The sequence below is a fragment of the Solanum lycopersicum genome, chromosome 4, assembly GCF_036512215.1.
Source record: "Solanum lycopersicum chromosome 4, SLM_r2.1".
In the NCBI taxonomy this organism is placed as follows: domain Eukaryota; kingdom Viridiplantae; phylum Streptophyta; class Magnoliopsida; order Solanales; family Solanaceae; genus Solanum; species Solanum lycopersicum.
This window is the reverse complement of record NC_090803.1, coordinates 47,513,832-47,530,724: the sequence shown is the minus strand read 5'-3', so window position 1 is coordinate 47,530,724 and position 16,893 is coordinate 47,513,832. Positions and strand designations below refer to the sequence as shown.

Genomic DNA, 16,893 nt, shown 5'->3' with positions numbered 1-16,893 from the left:
TGATGTTGATGTGTGTCATGGAAATATGATAAATTTTAAAACCATGACAATGTACTTATAATGAAAATTTATGAAGTACATATAAATGATTAGTTCATTCCTTGAAGAGAATGTAACTTGTGATGAGTATCGTGAATGTTCAACCATTTTATAAGAGAATGGGTCAAGATGTGATAAAATCATTACGGGCTGGATATATGTCACAACTCACCCCTACGAGAAATTTGAGAAAAAATTGATATATGCCACAACTCATCTCTACGGGAGGTTTGAGAAGAATAAATAATTTTTATTTGGCAGGAATAGTTAATGGTCGTGTATGGTTATACGTCATTATGACATGTTTATGTGAACTACCGAAAGGGAAAAAGAAAGAAATAATTCTAGCCTTTAAAGATTGTGGCCATGAACAAAATAAAATTATTTGTAGTAATACAAATTTGTTATTGGTTGTGTATCTATGGTACAACAAAAGTAAAACATGAAATATGTCTTGCTCGTAATAATATTGACCATGACAATAAAATAATATAATTTCTCATTGAGTAGATGTTCACCATATGGATGGTGTTATGGAATATGTGATAGTACACAAAATTAATTGCAAGCTCCAATTAGTTGTATTATTACGAGAGGAATAATATTGGGGTAGTAGTAAGTCTCAAAAGAAACTTTTAAGTTTCATATGAATTGAAAAAAATATTGAGACTATAAATTATGAAAAAATTTATTATCTTCAGATTAGTAAAATTGAAGCAGGTTATAAATATTTATGTAAAAGATTATCCATTTTCCCTCTTTTTTGTTGCACACAAATGTGAGCATACTAATGGGACACATGCAAAAGTAAATTATAAGTGTACTGAAATAAAGATCAGTTGGCATAATCGGTTGACCATTCTGGTTTAAATGTAACACAAATATAACTGAGAATTCAGGTAGATTATATGATGAAGAGAAAACAGATTCTTCAAGAATTCTCTTTTGTTTAATGTTCTCTTGATAAAATGATCATTATACCAGCTAAGGTTGAGATTGTAATCCCGTGAAGTTTTTGAAACATATAAAAAGGTGAATATGAGTCCATTCACCTGTCATGTGGATCATTTGCAACTATTGATAGATGCATCTATGCGATGATCACATGTACTTCAGTGTCAACTTACAAATTAGTGTTTGTAAGGTTGTTTGCTCGAATTGTTAAATTAAGAGCAAATTTTCAAATTATGAAATTATATTGATAATGCTGGTTGATTTTAGCAGAAATTGTATGCCTTCAATCATAGCGAGATCATGGTTATGAGAACAAAACTCCCAAATAAGATTTGGTATGAGAAAATTTTATTTAACATGTAGCAACACATGTATGAATCAAGCCAAATAATTTAACAACCAGAATGTACAGAGATACTCAACTGCAAATGAAAGTCTCCACAAGATAATTATTGTTGTGAACAAGTTTAATGTGCAATTTACTTGCAACAACGAGGTCATGACGAATAGAATGATATTCAATAATACATTCGGCTAAGCTCAAAACCTCGTCATATTCATCAAATTCAGAAAATGATACATCAGGATGAGTTCAACGATACAACATCTTCGTGAATATGGTTTGATCACAAAGACATTGTCAATATCAATATTTGAAAAGTTTGTGTACAAGATTGGATACATCATCACAAAAAATTAATTGTTGTTTTAATCAAGTGAAGTATAATACGCGTTGCACTCTTTTTTTCTTGACCGAGGTTTTGTCCCACTAAATTTTGCTTGCAAGGTTTTTAATGAGACAACAGATAGTGCGTATCAAAACATATGTCTACTCTTTTTCTTTCACTAGAGTTTTTTCCCACAGAGTTTTTCCTAGTAAGCTTTTAATGAGGCCCATAATCTATGGACATTTAAGGAGGAGTGTTACATATCCATTGAACTAAATGGATAATCCATTTATTCATGAACTTATCCTTATCATGGATGAATATGTATTCCCAAGATTCATCTTTATCTTGGATATGTATGTTTCCAAGGTGACATGAACCTTTATGAGATAATGATGTATCTATTAATTTGACATTAATTAAAGTGACTTTTGAGGTGATTTCTCTACTTATAAATATAGATATCATTAATGTATGATACACTAATAAGAAGAAAATTTCTCTTCTTCTATTTACTTCTCTTATCTTCTTTCTCTTTATAATTATATTCTTATGACCCTAATTTTATAATAGTCACAAATATATCTTAGATTTTTCAAATCTGAGTATTTGACACCATAGTAAAATGAAAATATCACCAAGTTAATATTTCATCAAAGTTTGAAGTTAAAAAATTAATATTATCTAGACATACAAAAATTACATCTTAGTTTGATTATTTTTTATTTTATACTCACATCTTTAAACAATACCATGACGACCCTTCAATGGGGAGTGAAGTTCTTCAATTCCTCACTCCCCCTATTCTTTTCAATCCCTTATCCTCTCCATTACGCTACAGATTCCCACTGAACAGTACTACTTCAAATTCCACACGCTGTGTTCCTACCAGCTCCGGCCGTTGGGAAGGTGCCGGCGGCCGCTGGCACAGCAACAGGAATCGCCCGAAGGACTACCAGGGCTTTAGCTGGGATGATGAAATTAGGGCTAATGATAAGGGAGAAGAGTTTGGTTTTGGAGGATCCACGAAGCAGCGGATTTGGTGGTCCTGTGATCCATCTACTTGGGGAGATGAGTATGATATTGAAGATGAAGAAGCTGGAATTGATGGTTTTATGAGTATGGAGGGTTCCATTGGTTTTTCCTGGGTGATGAAGGTAATTTTTTTATTTATTATATTTAAAGGGAATCCTTTTGGTGGTTAAGCGTTTACATTTGTAGAAATTTGATAAGGAAAAAGCAATTTCACCTCTACAAACAACTACTCAACCTTTCAGGGTTGAAAAAAACTTAATATGTGGCTGAGGAATTTGTGTGATAGTTTGAATTTTGTAGAGTCTCTGTTTATATGAACTTGAAAGGCGACTGCTTGGATGTTACTGTTATTGATATGGGAGTTACTTGAGTTTGGGAAATTTAAGTATCAACTGTTGGGACCAAGGAACTGAAATGCTACACACTTCGTTTGATGCTACATAACTCCTTTATTATCGTTAATCACTTTTAGGGTTTTCACCAAATACTTTTTAACTCTTTAATTTATCAAATGCATCATTGTTTTTTTTTCTTATTAGATATATACAAGTATCAACATGTTAAAATTTTTTAAGGTGATTCTTGTGAGATTATTAGTTAGTGTAGATATGAATTGATATTTCTGGCTATAAAATCCTAATAAAAGATTACAGAGAAATTTATTAAATTAGATTGTTGGTCATCTTTAAAGAATCTGCCATTGTTATTTGATATGGATTAGAACATGCTGTTCTTTAACATAACTAAGTTTATGCCATTTTGTGTTGAAGTTAAAAAGACATAATCATGAGTATGCATAAAGCTTCTAAGTAGAGGAAGTGGTGAATCAATTTTGACGCCTTTATATTGAGAGCAAACTCCCTTCTGATCCAAGTTTGTACTTAACTCAAAATAGTTAGAAAAACTTGTTGCATAATTTTATATTATTTACCAATTAACTTTCTCAAAAAAAAAATATTTTTCTTTTTTTTTCCATTTATTATTGCATAATTCTTGATTAAGAAAAATATGGTGCAAAATTGGTATCTTGCAGTGCTCTGTGAAGTATAATAATATACTGTGTTTCACTAGGTTGATATAGCTCCACTCCACCTGCTGACATTCTTTTCAAATTTCTATGTTACTGGGTTCTATATGGTTGTGTCTACATTGAACAAAGCGTAGTTACACTTTGTCCTTAACCCCAACACATCTTGAACCTTATTTATGGTTTCCTCCTGTGATAACACTGGCTTAAAGGTTGTGAAGTCAATAGAGCATAAAATTATGCATTGAAGGGGATTAGGGTACAATTTGAAGGTTTCACCGTGAGATCTATGTTGCGACTTGCAACTGTGTTGTGGTTTCTGTAGTGGTAAAATTTCCATTTGGGATAGAGTTGACGATAAGGAATTGCTTTTTGCTGCCAGTGACATTCCCATAATGCTAACATGTAACCAATGATTTATTATTGCATGTGAAACAGTATTCATCCAAGCTTTTATAGGAAAAGGAACTTTGAATGCAAGTGATCAATCATGAGAATTTCTGGTCTCTCCTTTATTCAAATAGGATGAGGCCACCTACAAATAAATAGATGCAACAACCATAATACTTTATTTACAGACTGGAAAAAATTTCTCCGCCCTTCTCTTCTCTTATTATCATTATACTTTTAGGTAAAGCTACAGATTTGTGATACAATTACAGTTTTTAAGTCAATAATTGGTCTCTGTTAGGTTTATGCTATGACTGCTTGGGAAAACAAGGTTCAGGAGGCTGAACTGTGATGCAGAATGGTTGAATATGACTGGTATTTTTTCTGAATGGGAAGGGAGGTGCATAAGTTTAAATTATAGAAATTTTGATGAAGGAAGATGAGTGATCTGGTTTGATTTAGGGTGTGTCCTGGCAGTTAACTACACTAGATAAGAAATAAGATAGGAAGAAGATCTCTTATTTTTATACTTCTTGGGAATTGCCAGTGACCAAGACTAAGGGCTTGCCGTTAAAATTTTGTAATTAGAGTGAATTGATTTTTATGGAAAAAGTAAAAAAAAATGCCCTTAGGCACATTTTATGAGACGTAGGAGTTAAAAGTTTGTATTATAGTTTTGGCTGCCTTCCGGGCTCGTTTTCCGGTAATAGTGCCGGATCCTGAGTAATGGAGGGCAACACAATGTATTACAATGTAGGATTCAAGTCATTCGATATCACTAAATGCAGCTCTGGGGCAGATTCGTGGTACGAATGGGTGGAACGTAGAAGCAAATTAATGCGGAGTGTTACGATCAGCCATGAAAAGTGGTTGGTGGCGGTATTTATTGAAGCTTCAGGAGTACAAGGAAATACAATAAAGAGATGGAGAATGAAGGATCACTTCTCGGAATTCTTCCGCACACTTAAGTACTATGAGAATGGTGGATACATAGCTTTATTGCTATTCAAAAGTAAATCAATCATTTTACACTGGACAACACATACAAAGGGGGATGGGGGAACATAGCACATAAAGTGGCAAAGTTCGTATACAAGCCAGAGAGTACACAGCAGATTCAAACATCAACAGTTTCCAAGTTGACCTCATCATTCAAAGAGCTTGCTCCAACACAGGTGGAGAATTGATGCATCAAAGAAGGCACTGCTACACACAAACCATGATAATATGAGGATCGTCGGAGGCTCAGCAGCCAGAGAAAATGACCTTCTAAGCAGGTGTTTATTCGGCAAGTTTCAGGCAACAAACTCTAAATGATGTGAGGAGGTGGGCCTGCAACACTTGGAAGAATGCCCTTGGAGTTAATGTTTTCTCAATGAATGATGGACAATTCCTCTTTGAACTCCCCTCAAAGAAAATTGCGGAACATGTCCAATCAGGAGAGTGGATCTGGAAAAAGATGAAGCTGGGAGCTTAATTGGTGGAAGCCAACCACGGGATGCTGGACGGAAGAGGTAAGGAGGCACTGGGTGTGGATAAGGATCTTAGGGTTACCACGAAATATGTGGTCGAATAAGACGTTCATGCAGATCGGCGACCGGTGCGGCGGTTCAATCGAAATAGAGGAGGAAATAACTCTTAAGAACTATCTTCATTGGGCTCGAATCAAGATCCATGGTGACGAGAAGAAAGTTCGAGAGAGATAGATTTGACTAGTGATGTTTATGTATACACAATCTCGATTTAGGTGGAGTCACGGTCACCATTAGATCAGAGAAAGTGATAAGGGAGAGAGAGAGAGATAAAGCTTCGGACCAGAGGATAATAGGAGGTTGGATAATTAGGGTTTATAAAAGTCCAGCATATATGGGGGGGACACGTGGGAACTTCAAAAAGGGGATTAATTTCAAATTCAATTTCAAGTGGGCAGCTGGGGAAAGAGAAGGGCCCACTATGGGCAGTGGCGGGTTCTATTAGAAGAGTTGAACAAAAGGGCCAACATTATTGAATCAACAAGTAAAAATTCTGAAAGCGAATAAAAAGGACATAATAGACATAGAGATACATGCCAACATCTCCAATTCATAGAAGAATATTTTTAGTAAAGAAAGAGCGATACAACACAAAAAGAAGGTTGTTACGACTATTTCTCTGGACCAGTTGGAAGAACCAGTAATGGAAAACCAGACAATGCAAAAAGGAGAAGGAGACTTGGTAGACAAGCAGATAAAAGATTAGACTGATACAACAGAGACAGTGAAAGAGGGTGCAATTCCTCTAAATATGCAAATTCCAACAAAGAATGTTTGGTGGTGGAAGTGCACACGATGTTACTACTGAGGAGTGGATTCAACAGTACATAATCCAACTGAGTACAGAGCTGACTTTAAAGGTCATGAAGATAAGGCGAAGGAGTTATAATTGAAGGTGGACAACAAGTCACTAAACAAGGGGACGCATGGTACTGTGAAAAAGAAGGGGATGTATAAATTAAAAGGGCATGAACTAGATAGTCGTTTTAGAGCCATGGCTCTAGAAGTAAAGGGGGATATTTGGCATTTAAAGATCAATGATGATTAAGGTTGTGACATCGAACGTGAGGGGATTAAACTGTGGCAAGAAAAGGGCTCTCATAAGGAAAATAATGAAGGAGTGGAAAACAAATATTGTTTGTCTGTAAGAGACCAAACTGAGCGGGGACATCACAGAAGCTGTTAGAGATATGTGGGGGAATAAGTGGGTGGATTATGTTCATTTGGAAGCTAGCGGGACTAGAGGAGGCATTGTGATAATGTGGGATAAAAGGGACTGGGAAGGGAAACTGAGTAGCGTGGGAATATATTTGGTTTCGTGTAGTCTTGTAGGGAAAACACAAGACTTCAAATGGTACCTAACAACCATATATGTTCCAAATCATAGACAAGAAAGGGAGGAAACTTGGGGGAAATAGGGGCTGCTAGGGGCCTTTTTTCAGGGCCTTGGATTTTATGTGTGGACTTCAACACAACTAGGCATCCATCAGAAAAGAAGAATTGCAGAAGAATCAACAAAGCCATGTCTGACTTATCAGAGTTCATTAAGGACATGGAACTTGTAGATTTGGATTTGAAAGGGGGGGGGGAGTGTACATGGAAGAAAGGAGAGAGCCATAACACTGTAGAAAGATTGGACAAAATACTCATCTCAAATGAGATGGATGATAGCTTCAGATACATTAAGCAAGCAGTACGTTCTACAGAGAATCACTTCATATCACACTCCCATTATGTTGCAATGTGGAGAGTAGAAAGCATCAAAGTCTTATTTCAAGTTCGAGAACTGGTGGTTGCAAATAGAAGGCTTCAAGAAAAGAGTAAAGGAGTGGTGGGATTCTTTTAAGTATGAGGGCAGCCCTGACTATATCCTAATGACAAAACTGAAAGCTCTAAAGGTAAAATTGAAGGAGTGGAGTAAGACAAGGCAGGGGAACTTGGGGGTTCAAAAACAACATGTTCTATCACAACTAGAAGCAATAGAAAGGATTCAGAAATGCGGAGTCTTGAAGGAGGAAGAGATTATATCCAAGATAGCACTCATAGGGGAATATGAAGATATAGCTAAAAAAGAAGAGATTACATGGAGACAACGGTCTAGGGCAACTTGGCTAAAAGAGGGGGATAGAAATACAAGTTTTTCCACATAACTACAAATATCCACAGGAGATTTTAACACTATAGATAGGTTGATAGTTGTGTGTGTGTGTGGGGGGGGGGGGGTAATGGTGGAGGACCCAAGAAAGGTGAAAAAAGAGATAGTATCATACTATGAAAGATTATACACAGAAACTAAGGAATGGAGACCACAAACTTGAAATGGGGAACTGTCCTAGGATGAGTGCTGAGGATAATCTAGCATTGATGGCTCTGTTTGGTTCCTAAGAAGTTTATGAAAGTATCAAAGCATGTGCTGGAGATAAGCCCCCCGGACTTGATGGTTATTCTATGGAGTTCTTCAAACAATGCTGGGAAACAATCAAAGCGAATCTAGTAGCCCAATGCTGAATTTCCATGAGAAATCTTTTTTTGAAAAAAGCCTAAATGCTAAATTTATGGCCCTGATTCCAAAAAAAGTGGGGACAGAGGAGCTAAATGATTACAGACCCATAAGCTTGATTGAGGGAGTGTACAAGATCATAGCAAAGTTATTAACAGAAAGATTAAAGAAAGTGATCCATGGTTGCAGACAACAAATGGCTTTTATCAAAGGGAGACAAATAATGGATGCAGTCTCAATAGCAAATGAGTGTGTGGATTCTAGATAAAACAACAAGAAACCAGGAATTATGTGCAAACTGGACATTCAGAAGGCATATGACCACTTGAATTGGAATTTTCTCCTAAAGCTAATGAAGAAGATGGGGTTTGCATTTAGGTGGATCAAGTGGATGGAGCATTGCATTAGCACATTTAAATTCTCAGTGCTAATTAACAAGGAACCAAATGGATTCTTTTCATCCGAGAGAGGTTTCCAATATGCTGATCCCTTGTCTCCATTTTTGTTCATAATGGCAATGGAAGGCATGAGCAATCTACTGAATAAAGCAAGAGGGAAATGGTGGATTAGAGGCTTCCAGTTGAGCGAGACAAACAGTTTCGAAGTAACACACTTATAGTATGCAAATGACACCTTAGTATTTTGTAAAACAAATGAGGAACACGTTTTGATACGGAGGGTCATCTTTATAATTTTTGAAGCAGTATCTGGGTTACATATAAAATGGGGAAGAGTTTTATATGTCCTATCAACACAGTTAGTGAGATAGATGCTCTAGCAAGTAAATTAGGAGGAAGAGTAGAGGAACTTCCAACCACACACCTTGGAATATGCCTTTGGGAGCTAAAAGTAAGTCCGCAACAATTCAGAACGGGGTGGTGGAAAAATGTACCAAGAGAGGCTTACAAATTGGTAGAGTCGATACCTTTCCAAGGGAGGCAGACTAACCTAGTAAACAGTGTATTAGACACATTGCCTTCCTACTTGATGTCCATTTTCCAAATGCCTGCTAGTGTCAGCAAGAAAGTAGATGTCCTGAGAAGGAATTTTGTATGGCAGGGGAATGAAGATACGAAGTATCACCAAGTTAAGTGGGAGGAGCTGTAAATGAACAAGAAAGCAGGAGGTCTAAGTATCACGATTATGAAAAGCAAAATCAAAGCCCGATGATGAAATGGTCGTGGAAATTTGCTACTAAAGAAGGAATGTTGTGGAAAGAAGCCATTCTTGCAAAGTATGGTATGGAAGATAATTGGATGACTAAGAATGTCGTAACACCCTATGGATGTTCAGTGTGGATAGGAATCTTTGGCCAAAGATGCATATCAAAACTAAGGTGAGGATAGGAAATGCGCAAGAAATCTCTTTTTGGCATGACAAGTAGGCAGAGCTTTTAACAATGAAACAACAACATCCGGAGCTATACACTCTAAGCCAGCAACTAGAAGCAACAGTTGCTATGATGTGGACTGGACAAGGAGATATCTGTATGATTGAGAGAATGGGAAGATAATAGAATTCTATAACTTAATTGCAAGTTTCAACAATCTAACTAACGAAGTGGACAAACTAGAATGGAACAGAAACAGTAAGGAATATAGGGAGCTAAATGTAGAAGTGGTGAAGGAAAGAGATTGGTCTTGGAAAATGATATGGAAACAAAAAATTCCCTACAAAATTAACTGTTTCATCTGACTTCTGGTCAAAGAAGCAGTGCTAACTCATGATAACTTGAACAATAGGGGTCCTCAACTAACTGCTAGCTGTTTTTTATGTAGTGAACAAGTTGTGAAAATCAACCATCTTTTTTTTGCACTGCAAATGGACAGATTAGCTTTGGAGGATGTTCATCAGTTGGAAAGGGATTAGTTGGGTGAAACCTGGAAGCATTGCAGACGTTCTAAGATGCTGAGATATGGATGGTATGTGAGCAAAAAGGAAGAAAAATGGAAGATCGTCCCAGCATGTATTTGGTGGTCAATTTGGATTGAGAGGAACAAAAGGTGCTTTGAGGAGACTTAAAACAACATTCAGAATCTTAAAATGAATTGTTTAGGCCTTTATTATTTTTGGTGTGAGAAAATTACTAGCTCAAACAAAAGATATTTATGTTTTTAACTTTTTGTAACACATGACTGAATTACAAGTTGTAAGTTGTAATACTTTTGAAGGAGTATTACACCTTGGTTGTAGTATACCTGTGTGAAAGTTTAGATATTGCAAAAAATATATTTTATTCATAGTATTTGTACATTATTTATAGGAGAACAAGTAAAGACCAATTAAACTAATCAATCCCTAATTCTTAGGAAATCCTTGAATCAAGGGATTTCATGTAAAATATTTTCCTAGAACAATATATTCTAATCCTATATTCACACAAATCTGCTAGCTTTATTTGTGGATCAAATTATAATCAAATTTGCCAGCTCAATGGTGGAGCAGATTATGACTAAATCTGCCAACTCATTCAACACTCCCCCTCAAGTTGGCATGTGAATGTCAAACATGCCTAACTTGCTCACGAAGAGCTCAAAAGTAGTTCTGAAATGACCTTTTGTGAAAATATTTGCAACTTGTTCAGTTGTCAGGACAAAAGGAATGCACACACTTTCATCTTCAATCTTCTCTTTAATGAAGTGTCTGTCCACTTCCACGTGCTTTGTTCTATCACGTTGAACTGGATTATGAGCAATGCTTATGGCAGCCTTATTGTCACAATATAACTTCATTGGAAAACTCACATGTCTTCGTAGTTCTTTCGAAAAATCTCTTGAGCCACAATATTTCACAAATTTCGTGTGCCATGGATCGATACTCAGCTTCAGCACTACTTCGAGCCACCACATTTTGCTTTTTACTTCTCCATGTCACTAAATTACCCAAACAAATGTAATATCCAGATACCTCCTATCAATAGATGAACCAGCCCAGTCTCCATACGTATAAGCTTCAACACTTCTTTGCTCTTTTTTGAAGAACAACCCTTTCCCAGGTGAACTCTTTAGATACCTTAGGATTCGATAAAGAGCTTCTTGGTGTTCTTCTCGCAGAGAATGCATGAAGGCTCACAACAAAGGAAATATCAGGTCTAGTGTGTGACAAGTAAATCAACTTGCCTACCAATCTTTGATGTTGGCCTTTATCGATCAATTTGCCTTCCTTTACAAACTTTAGATTTAGATCAATTGGAGTTTCAGCTGGTCTACAACCACCCATTCTTGTTTCTTTTAACAGATCAAGAACATACTTCCTTTGTGACACTATAATTCCTTTCTTTGATCGTGCAACCTCCATGCCAAGAAAGTACTTTAGCGTGCCTAAATTCTTTATCTCAAATTCTGAGGCAAGACGTTCCTTCAGATTTTTTATTTCAACCACATCATCTCCTGTGAGGATGATATCGTCAACATACACTATGAGTACTGTTGTTTTTCCTTCTAGTGAATGTCGAGTAAACATAGTGTGATCTGCTTTTCCTTGCACAGACCCTTGCTTTTTTAGAAATTGAGTAAACCTTTCGAACCAAGCCCTTGGAGATTGTTTTAGACCATAAAGAGATCTTCTAAGCCTGTATATCTTTGACTTGTACTTCCCTTCAACACCTGGTTGGGGATCCATATAGACTTCTTCCTCTAGGTGCCCATTCAACAAAACATTCTTCTCATCCAACTGTTGAAGGGGACCAGTCGAGATTTAGTGCAATTGTCAACAAAACTCTAATTGAGTTTAGCTTAGCTACTGGAGCAAACGTCTCGAGATAGTCAATGCCATATGCCTGTATGAGTCCCTTAACTACTAGGCGGACATTTTTTTCAAGAGCTCGCAATTCTTCCAAAATAGTCTCCTTCCACTCGGGAACTTGTAGAGCATCCTGCACATTTGTGGGATCTCCACACTAGAAAGTTGTGAAGTAAAGGCTGAATAACTAGGAGACAACATTTCATAGGACACAAACAGAGAAATAGGATATTTAGAAGTATTTCTAACACCTTTGCGTTTTGCAATAGGTAGATCTAGATCTGAAGAATTAGGAGTAGAATCAGTAGGAAGAGTACCTTAAATTACAGTAAGGTGTTGTGGGACTGATTTTTGGCAGCGCTGAGAATCTTCAGCCCTTTTTTCTTGAGTTGGATTCTTTCTCGAATACACCTGCATTTCTGTTTTTTGTTCTCTATTTTCATTTTTTGATTTTTGTCATTTGAAGGCGCTATAGGTTCAAGTTCAATTTCTGAGTTTTTATTATTCAAGTTACTTTGGTCCTTATCATCTCTTGGATCACACTTATCTATATCTTCGCCTACATCTATCACATCAATATTTATTGTAATATTAGGCTCATCATTTGCTTGATATCTAGTTTCCTCAATATAAAAAAAAAATGAATCTTCACCTACATGATACTACCCTTGAAGATGAGTAGTAAAATAGAGTTGCGACTCAAAGAAAGTTAGGTCCATTGTGACAATTATCTTCCTAGCATGTGGATCATAACACTTGTATCCCTTTTGACTTGGGGCATATCCTACAAAAATACACTTCTTAGCCTGCGGTTCAAGTTTACTACGATTATGAACATTAAACAAATGTTGTACAACCAAAAATTCTCAGAGGCAGATTTGTAGTTAACCTAGTACTAGGAAAACTTTCTCTGAAAACTTTAGAAGGTGTCTTAAGTTCAAGAGGACGAGATGGCATCCTATTAATAAGGTAAGTGATAGTCAAGAGAGCCTCTCCCCAAAGGTGTTGAGGAACTTTACTAGTAAACATTAAAGCTTTCGTTACCTCTAGAAGGTGTCTATTCTTTTTTTCGCTGATACCATTTTGTTAAGGTGTATACGGACAAGAGCTTTGGCATACTATCTTAGTTTTTCTGAAAAAACTTCCTAATTGTTCATTAAAAATTCACGACCATTGTCACTCCGAAAAATCTTGAGTTTCTCATTGAACTGTGTTTCCACCATGACATAGAAAATCTCAAATACATTTTTAACCTCAAATTTGTCATTCAATAAAAAACCCATCACAATATAGTATGATCGTCAATAAAAGTTACAAACCATCGTTTCCCAAACATTGTTGAAATTCTAGATGGTCCCAAACATCACTATGAACCATTTAAAAGGTTTTGAAGCCTGATATTTTTTTTTAGAAGGAAAAGAAGATTTGTGATGCTTAGCCATTTCACAAAATTCACATTGGCACAAGGATGAATTTTTATTTCTAAATAACTGAAGTAACAAGTGTCTTAAATAAATAAAAACTTGGATGTCCAAGCTTATAGTGCCAAAGCATGACATTATTCAAAACAAAAGTAGAGTTCAAACAAATAGGTTTCAGTTGTAGTGAGTTGTTCCCATTGTCAAGAAAATAAAGACTTCCTGATTCTCTAGCACTGTCAATCATCTTCCCCGAGTCCTTTTCCTGAAATTCACACAAATCGGAATCAAAAATAGCAAGACAATTAAGAGAACGGGTTAATTTACTGACAGAAACTATATTACAAGAGAGCTTTGGAACATGAAGAGTATCATGAAGTGTAAGAGACGGTGATAGTTTAATAGTTCCTTCTCCAGCAATTGCAGAGAAAGAATCGTCATCTATCTTGATTTTACTGTTCCCTGCACAAGGAGTGTAAGTAGAGAATAAACAGGAACTTCCAGTCATGTGGTCACTAGTGTGTCGAAAAATCTTATAGCAGTATGCCTTGATTAGAAAATGTATGGACAAAACTCGCTCAGAATAAGATGTCTCGCCCGAATGAATTAGTTGGTACTAGAAATGTTAGAAAAAGTGAACGAAAGGAGTAATAAGAAGTGAAAAGGGCTAACTCTGCATAAAAATCTTTGTACTATTGTTCACCAGTAGCAGTACCTACAATGTTATTTACCGTATAGCGATCTCTATTTATAATCTTTTGAGTAACTGGTTATGAACTACACTACTCCTAAGTGTATTAACTTTCTCTGTTAAGAAATTATTTCATTGAATTCACATAAACTAAGTTTTAGTGCTTGTATATTCAAGGATTGCAATTTTGATAGGGATAGGTGTCTATGGACATAAAAAACCTAGTTAAACCACTTGGTGTTGCTTCTGTTGGGATATGAACCTTGGTTTCTAAGGTTGTCACTTCACTTTGTTAATTCCTAAACCCGTAGACCGTCCTCTTGAGGTGCTCTCTGAATTATTCTGAAAGAAGAAATCAGTCCATCTCTTATCAAGTTGAATATTGCCTTAGTATATCTATTATTCCAAACCAAATAAAACAACACTTACATCTGCTAGATGACTACTACCTTTTATCCAGTGGAATAACAAAGTCCCTGATCATTTTCTCCTATATCCCTGAGAATTCCGATCCTGTACAACTGAGAGGTAAATGTAGGACTGTAACAGATATTGACCAAGAAAGAAAAGAAAAGATAACAAGGTCAAGATGCTGTTTTTTTTATTGAAATAATGATTTCCATATAAATACATGAATTCATAACTTAAAAAGCTAAAGAAAAGGAGTAAGATAAACTAAAGATTATGTCCAACAACTAAAGCCTAAAATATTGCAACTGACTAATCAAATTCTGCCAAATACTGCAGCCTAATATATCTAAACTTAATCCTACTTTTAAGCTGTATATTGATGCAACAAAAAGTGGAACTAATCTCCATGTTTTGAGGCACCACTTTCAACACTCCTGGACTCAAGAGCAACAATCCCAAGTCTTTTTGTGAGAAATTCAAATCTTGCTCTAGGTAGGGCCTTAGATAAAATATCAGCAGTCTGAAAATTAGTTTTGCAGTGCACCAAGTCTGTCTCCATTCTTTTGCACCTCCCTCAAGAAATAAAGTTTGATCTTGAAATATTGTCTTTCATGTGAAACAGGATTATTTGCAATTTTTGCAATTGAAATCGCAGCTTGTTATCATCAAAGATTTCACTGCTCTTCTTTTGCTCCATGTACAAATCTGCCAGTAGCTTCCGAATCCAAAGGGTTTGATTCATAGCTGATGCAGCTGCAATGTACTCTGCTTCAGCTGTTGATTGAGCCACAATGTCTTGCTTCTTTGAGCACCAAGAGAACATTTCTGTACCAAAACTAAAAAAATAACCAGAGGTGCTTCTCATATCATTTGAGCAACCCAATCACTATCAGAAAATCCAAGAAACTGAAACTTGGATGCTTTCTTGAACATTATGCCAAAATTCGAAATGCCTTAACATTTATAATCACACGTTTAGATGCTTGAAAATGAATTTCGCTAGCAGAATGCGTATACCTTGAAAGTAAACTCAAAGCATAAAGAATATCTGGTCTTGTTGCAGTCAAGTACATTAACCTTTTCAGCTCCATCATCTTTGCAAAACTTCTCCTTTTGATTCATAAAGTTATTGTAGAATTGCATTCTTCCATTTTGAACCTTTATGAGAATTTCTTTAGCATATTTGTGCTGGCATATGATGACCTCATGTCCTTTTTGCTGAATTTCCATGCCAAGAAAGTAGAACATTTCACCAAGGGTTTTCATCTCAAAAACTTCCATCGTTTCAGTATTGAACAAATTAATCAAGTTCGAATTGTTATCTGTAACTAGCAAGTCATCTACATATAAAGAAACTATGGTTAAAAAAGACACTCGCTGAGACTTTTTGTAAAGCCTAAGGTCAGAAGATGAGCATCAATTCTACTATATCAAGCTCTAAGAGCTTGTTTTAAGCCATACAATGCCTTTTTTAGAAGGTACACTTTGTCTTCTTTGCCTTCTGATAGAAAAACCTTCAGTTTGTTTAACAAAGATTTCTTTTTCAAGGTAGCTATTTAGGAAAGTTGATTTCACATCAAGCTGGTGTATCTTCCATCCCCATTGAGCTGCTAAAGCTAACAACATTCTTGTCATATCCAAACGAGCGACAGGAACAAAAGTGAAAAATCTACTCCAAACATTTGTGCGTACCCTTTTGCAACAAGCCTAACCTTGTTCTTGTTTATGGAACCATCAGGATTGAGCTTGGTTATATAAACCCACTTGACTCCAATAGCCTTGTTGTGCGATGGTCTGTCAACCAGCTCGCATGTGTTGTTCTTTTCTAATCATTTTGAGCACCTCCTGCATTACATATCTCCATTTTTCATCTTTAGCTGCCTCCATAAATCCTCCTGGTTCTAAAATCGCAATATTACACCTTTGATATAAATCAAAAAGTGTTCTTATACCTCTAATAGGTACATCATCAACATCTTCACTAGAGATTCAAGATTTTTTGTTTTTCATCATCTCCAGGTGTCATTTTCCATGATCTTGACATCCCTGCTAATAGTGATTGTGTCATTTTGAGGTTGATAGACCCTCTAAGCTTCTTTGTCAAAAGATCCTATAAACTTTTGAGTGACTGTCGTATCCTACACCAATTCCAGGTTCGACCTTATCCAATTTATATCTTTTCACTTGAGGGTACATATGAAAAACAAAAACAACCAAATATTTTTAGATTTGTTAGCAAAGGTTGTAACCAAACCAAGCCTCAAATGGTGTCTTCTTTTGCAAGGCCTTAGTTGGCAATCTGTTTAGCAGAAATACTGTAGTATTTGCAGCTTTGGCCCAAATTTCTTTGCAGTCCTTTCACATGGAGCAAACACCTTGTCATCTCTATTGCCATCCTATGTTTTCTTTCCACTACTCCGTTTTGTCGGGGAGTATAAGGTGCTGTTAGCTGATGCTCAATTCCCGCTTCATTACAAAACTTGTTGA

The 16,893-nt window shown here is 36.1% G+C and overlaps 1 protein-coding gene and 1 long non-coding RNA gene across 2 annotated transcripts in view; one reads left to right on the top strand and one right to left on the bottom strand.

Moving 5' to 3' along the window:
• Positions 1–2,121: 2,121 nt before the first annotated feature.
• Positions 2,122–16,893, top strand: part of LOC101247423 (uncharacterized) — a 30,908-nt gene continuing 16,136 nt past the window's right edge. The window contains exon 1 of the mRNA XM_004237464.5: positions 2,122–2,818. Coding sequence (XP_004237512.1) covers positions 2,429–2,818 — 390 coding nt within the window. The 5' untranslated portion in view covers positions 2,122–2,428. The remainder of the gene's footprint in view (positions 2,819–16,893) is intronic.
• LOC138348290 (uncharacterized) lies at positions 13,344–14,583 on the bottom strand. The gene is made up of 2 exons (XR_011220708.1): positions 14,445–14,583; positions 13,344–13,569 (listed from the first exon to the last, which is right to left on the bottom strand). It is a non-coding gene; the product is annotated as an uncharacterized lncRNA (long non-coding RNA).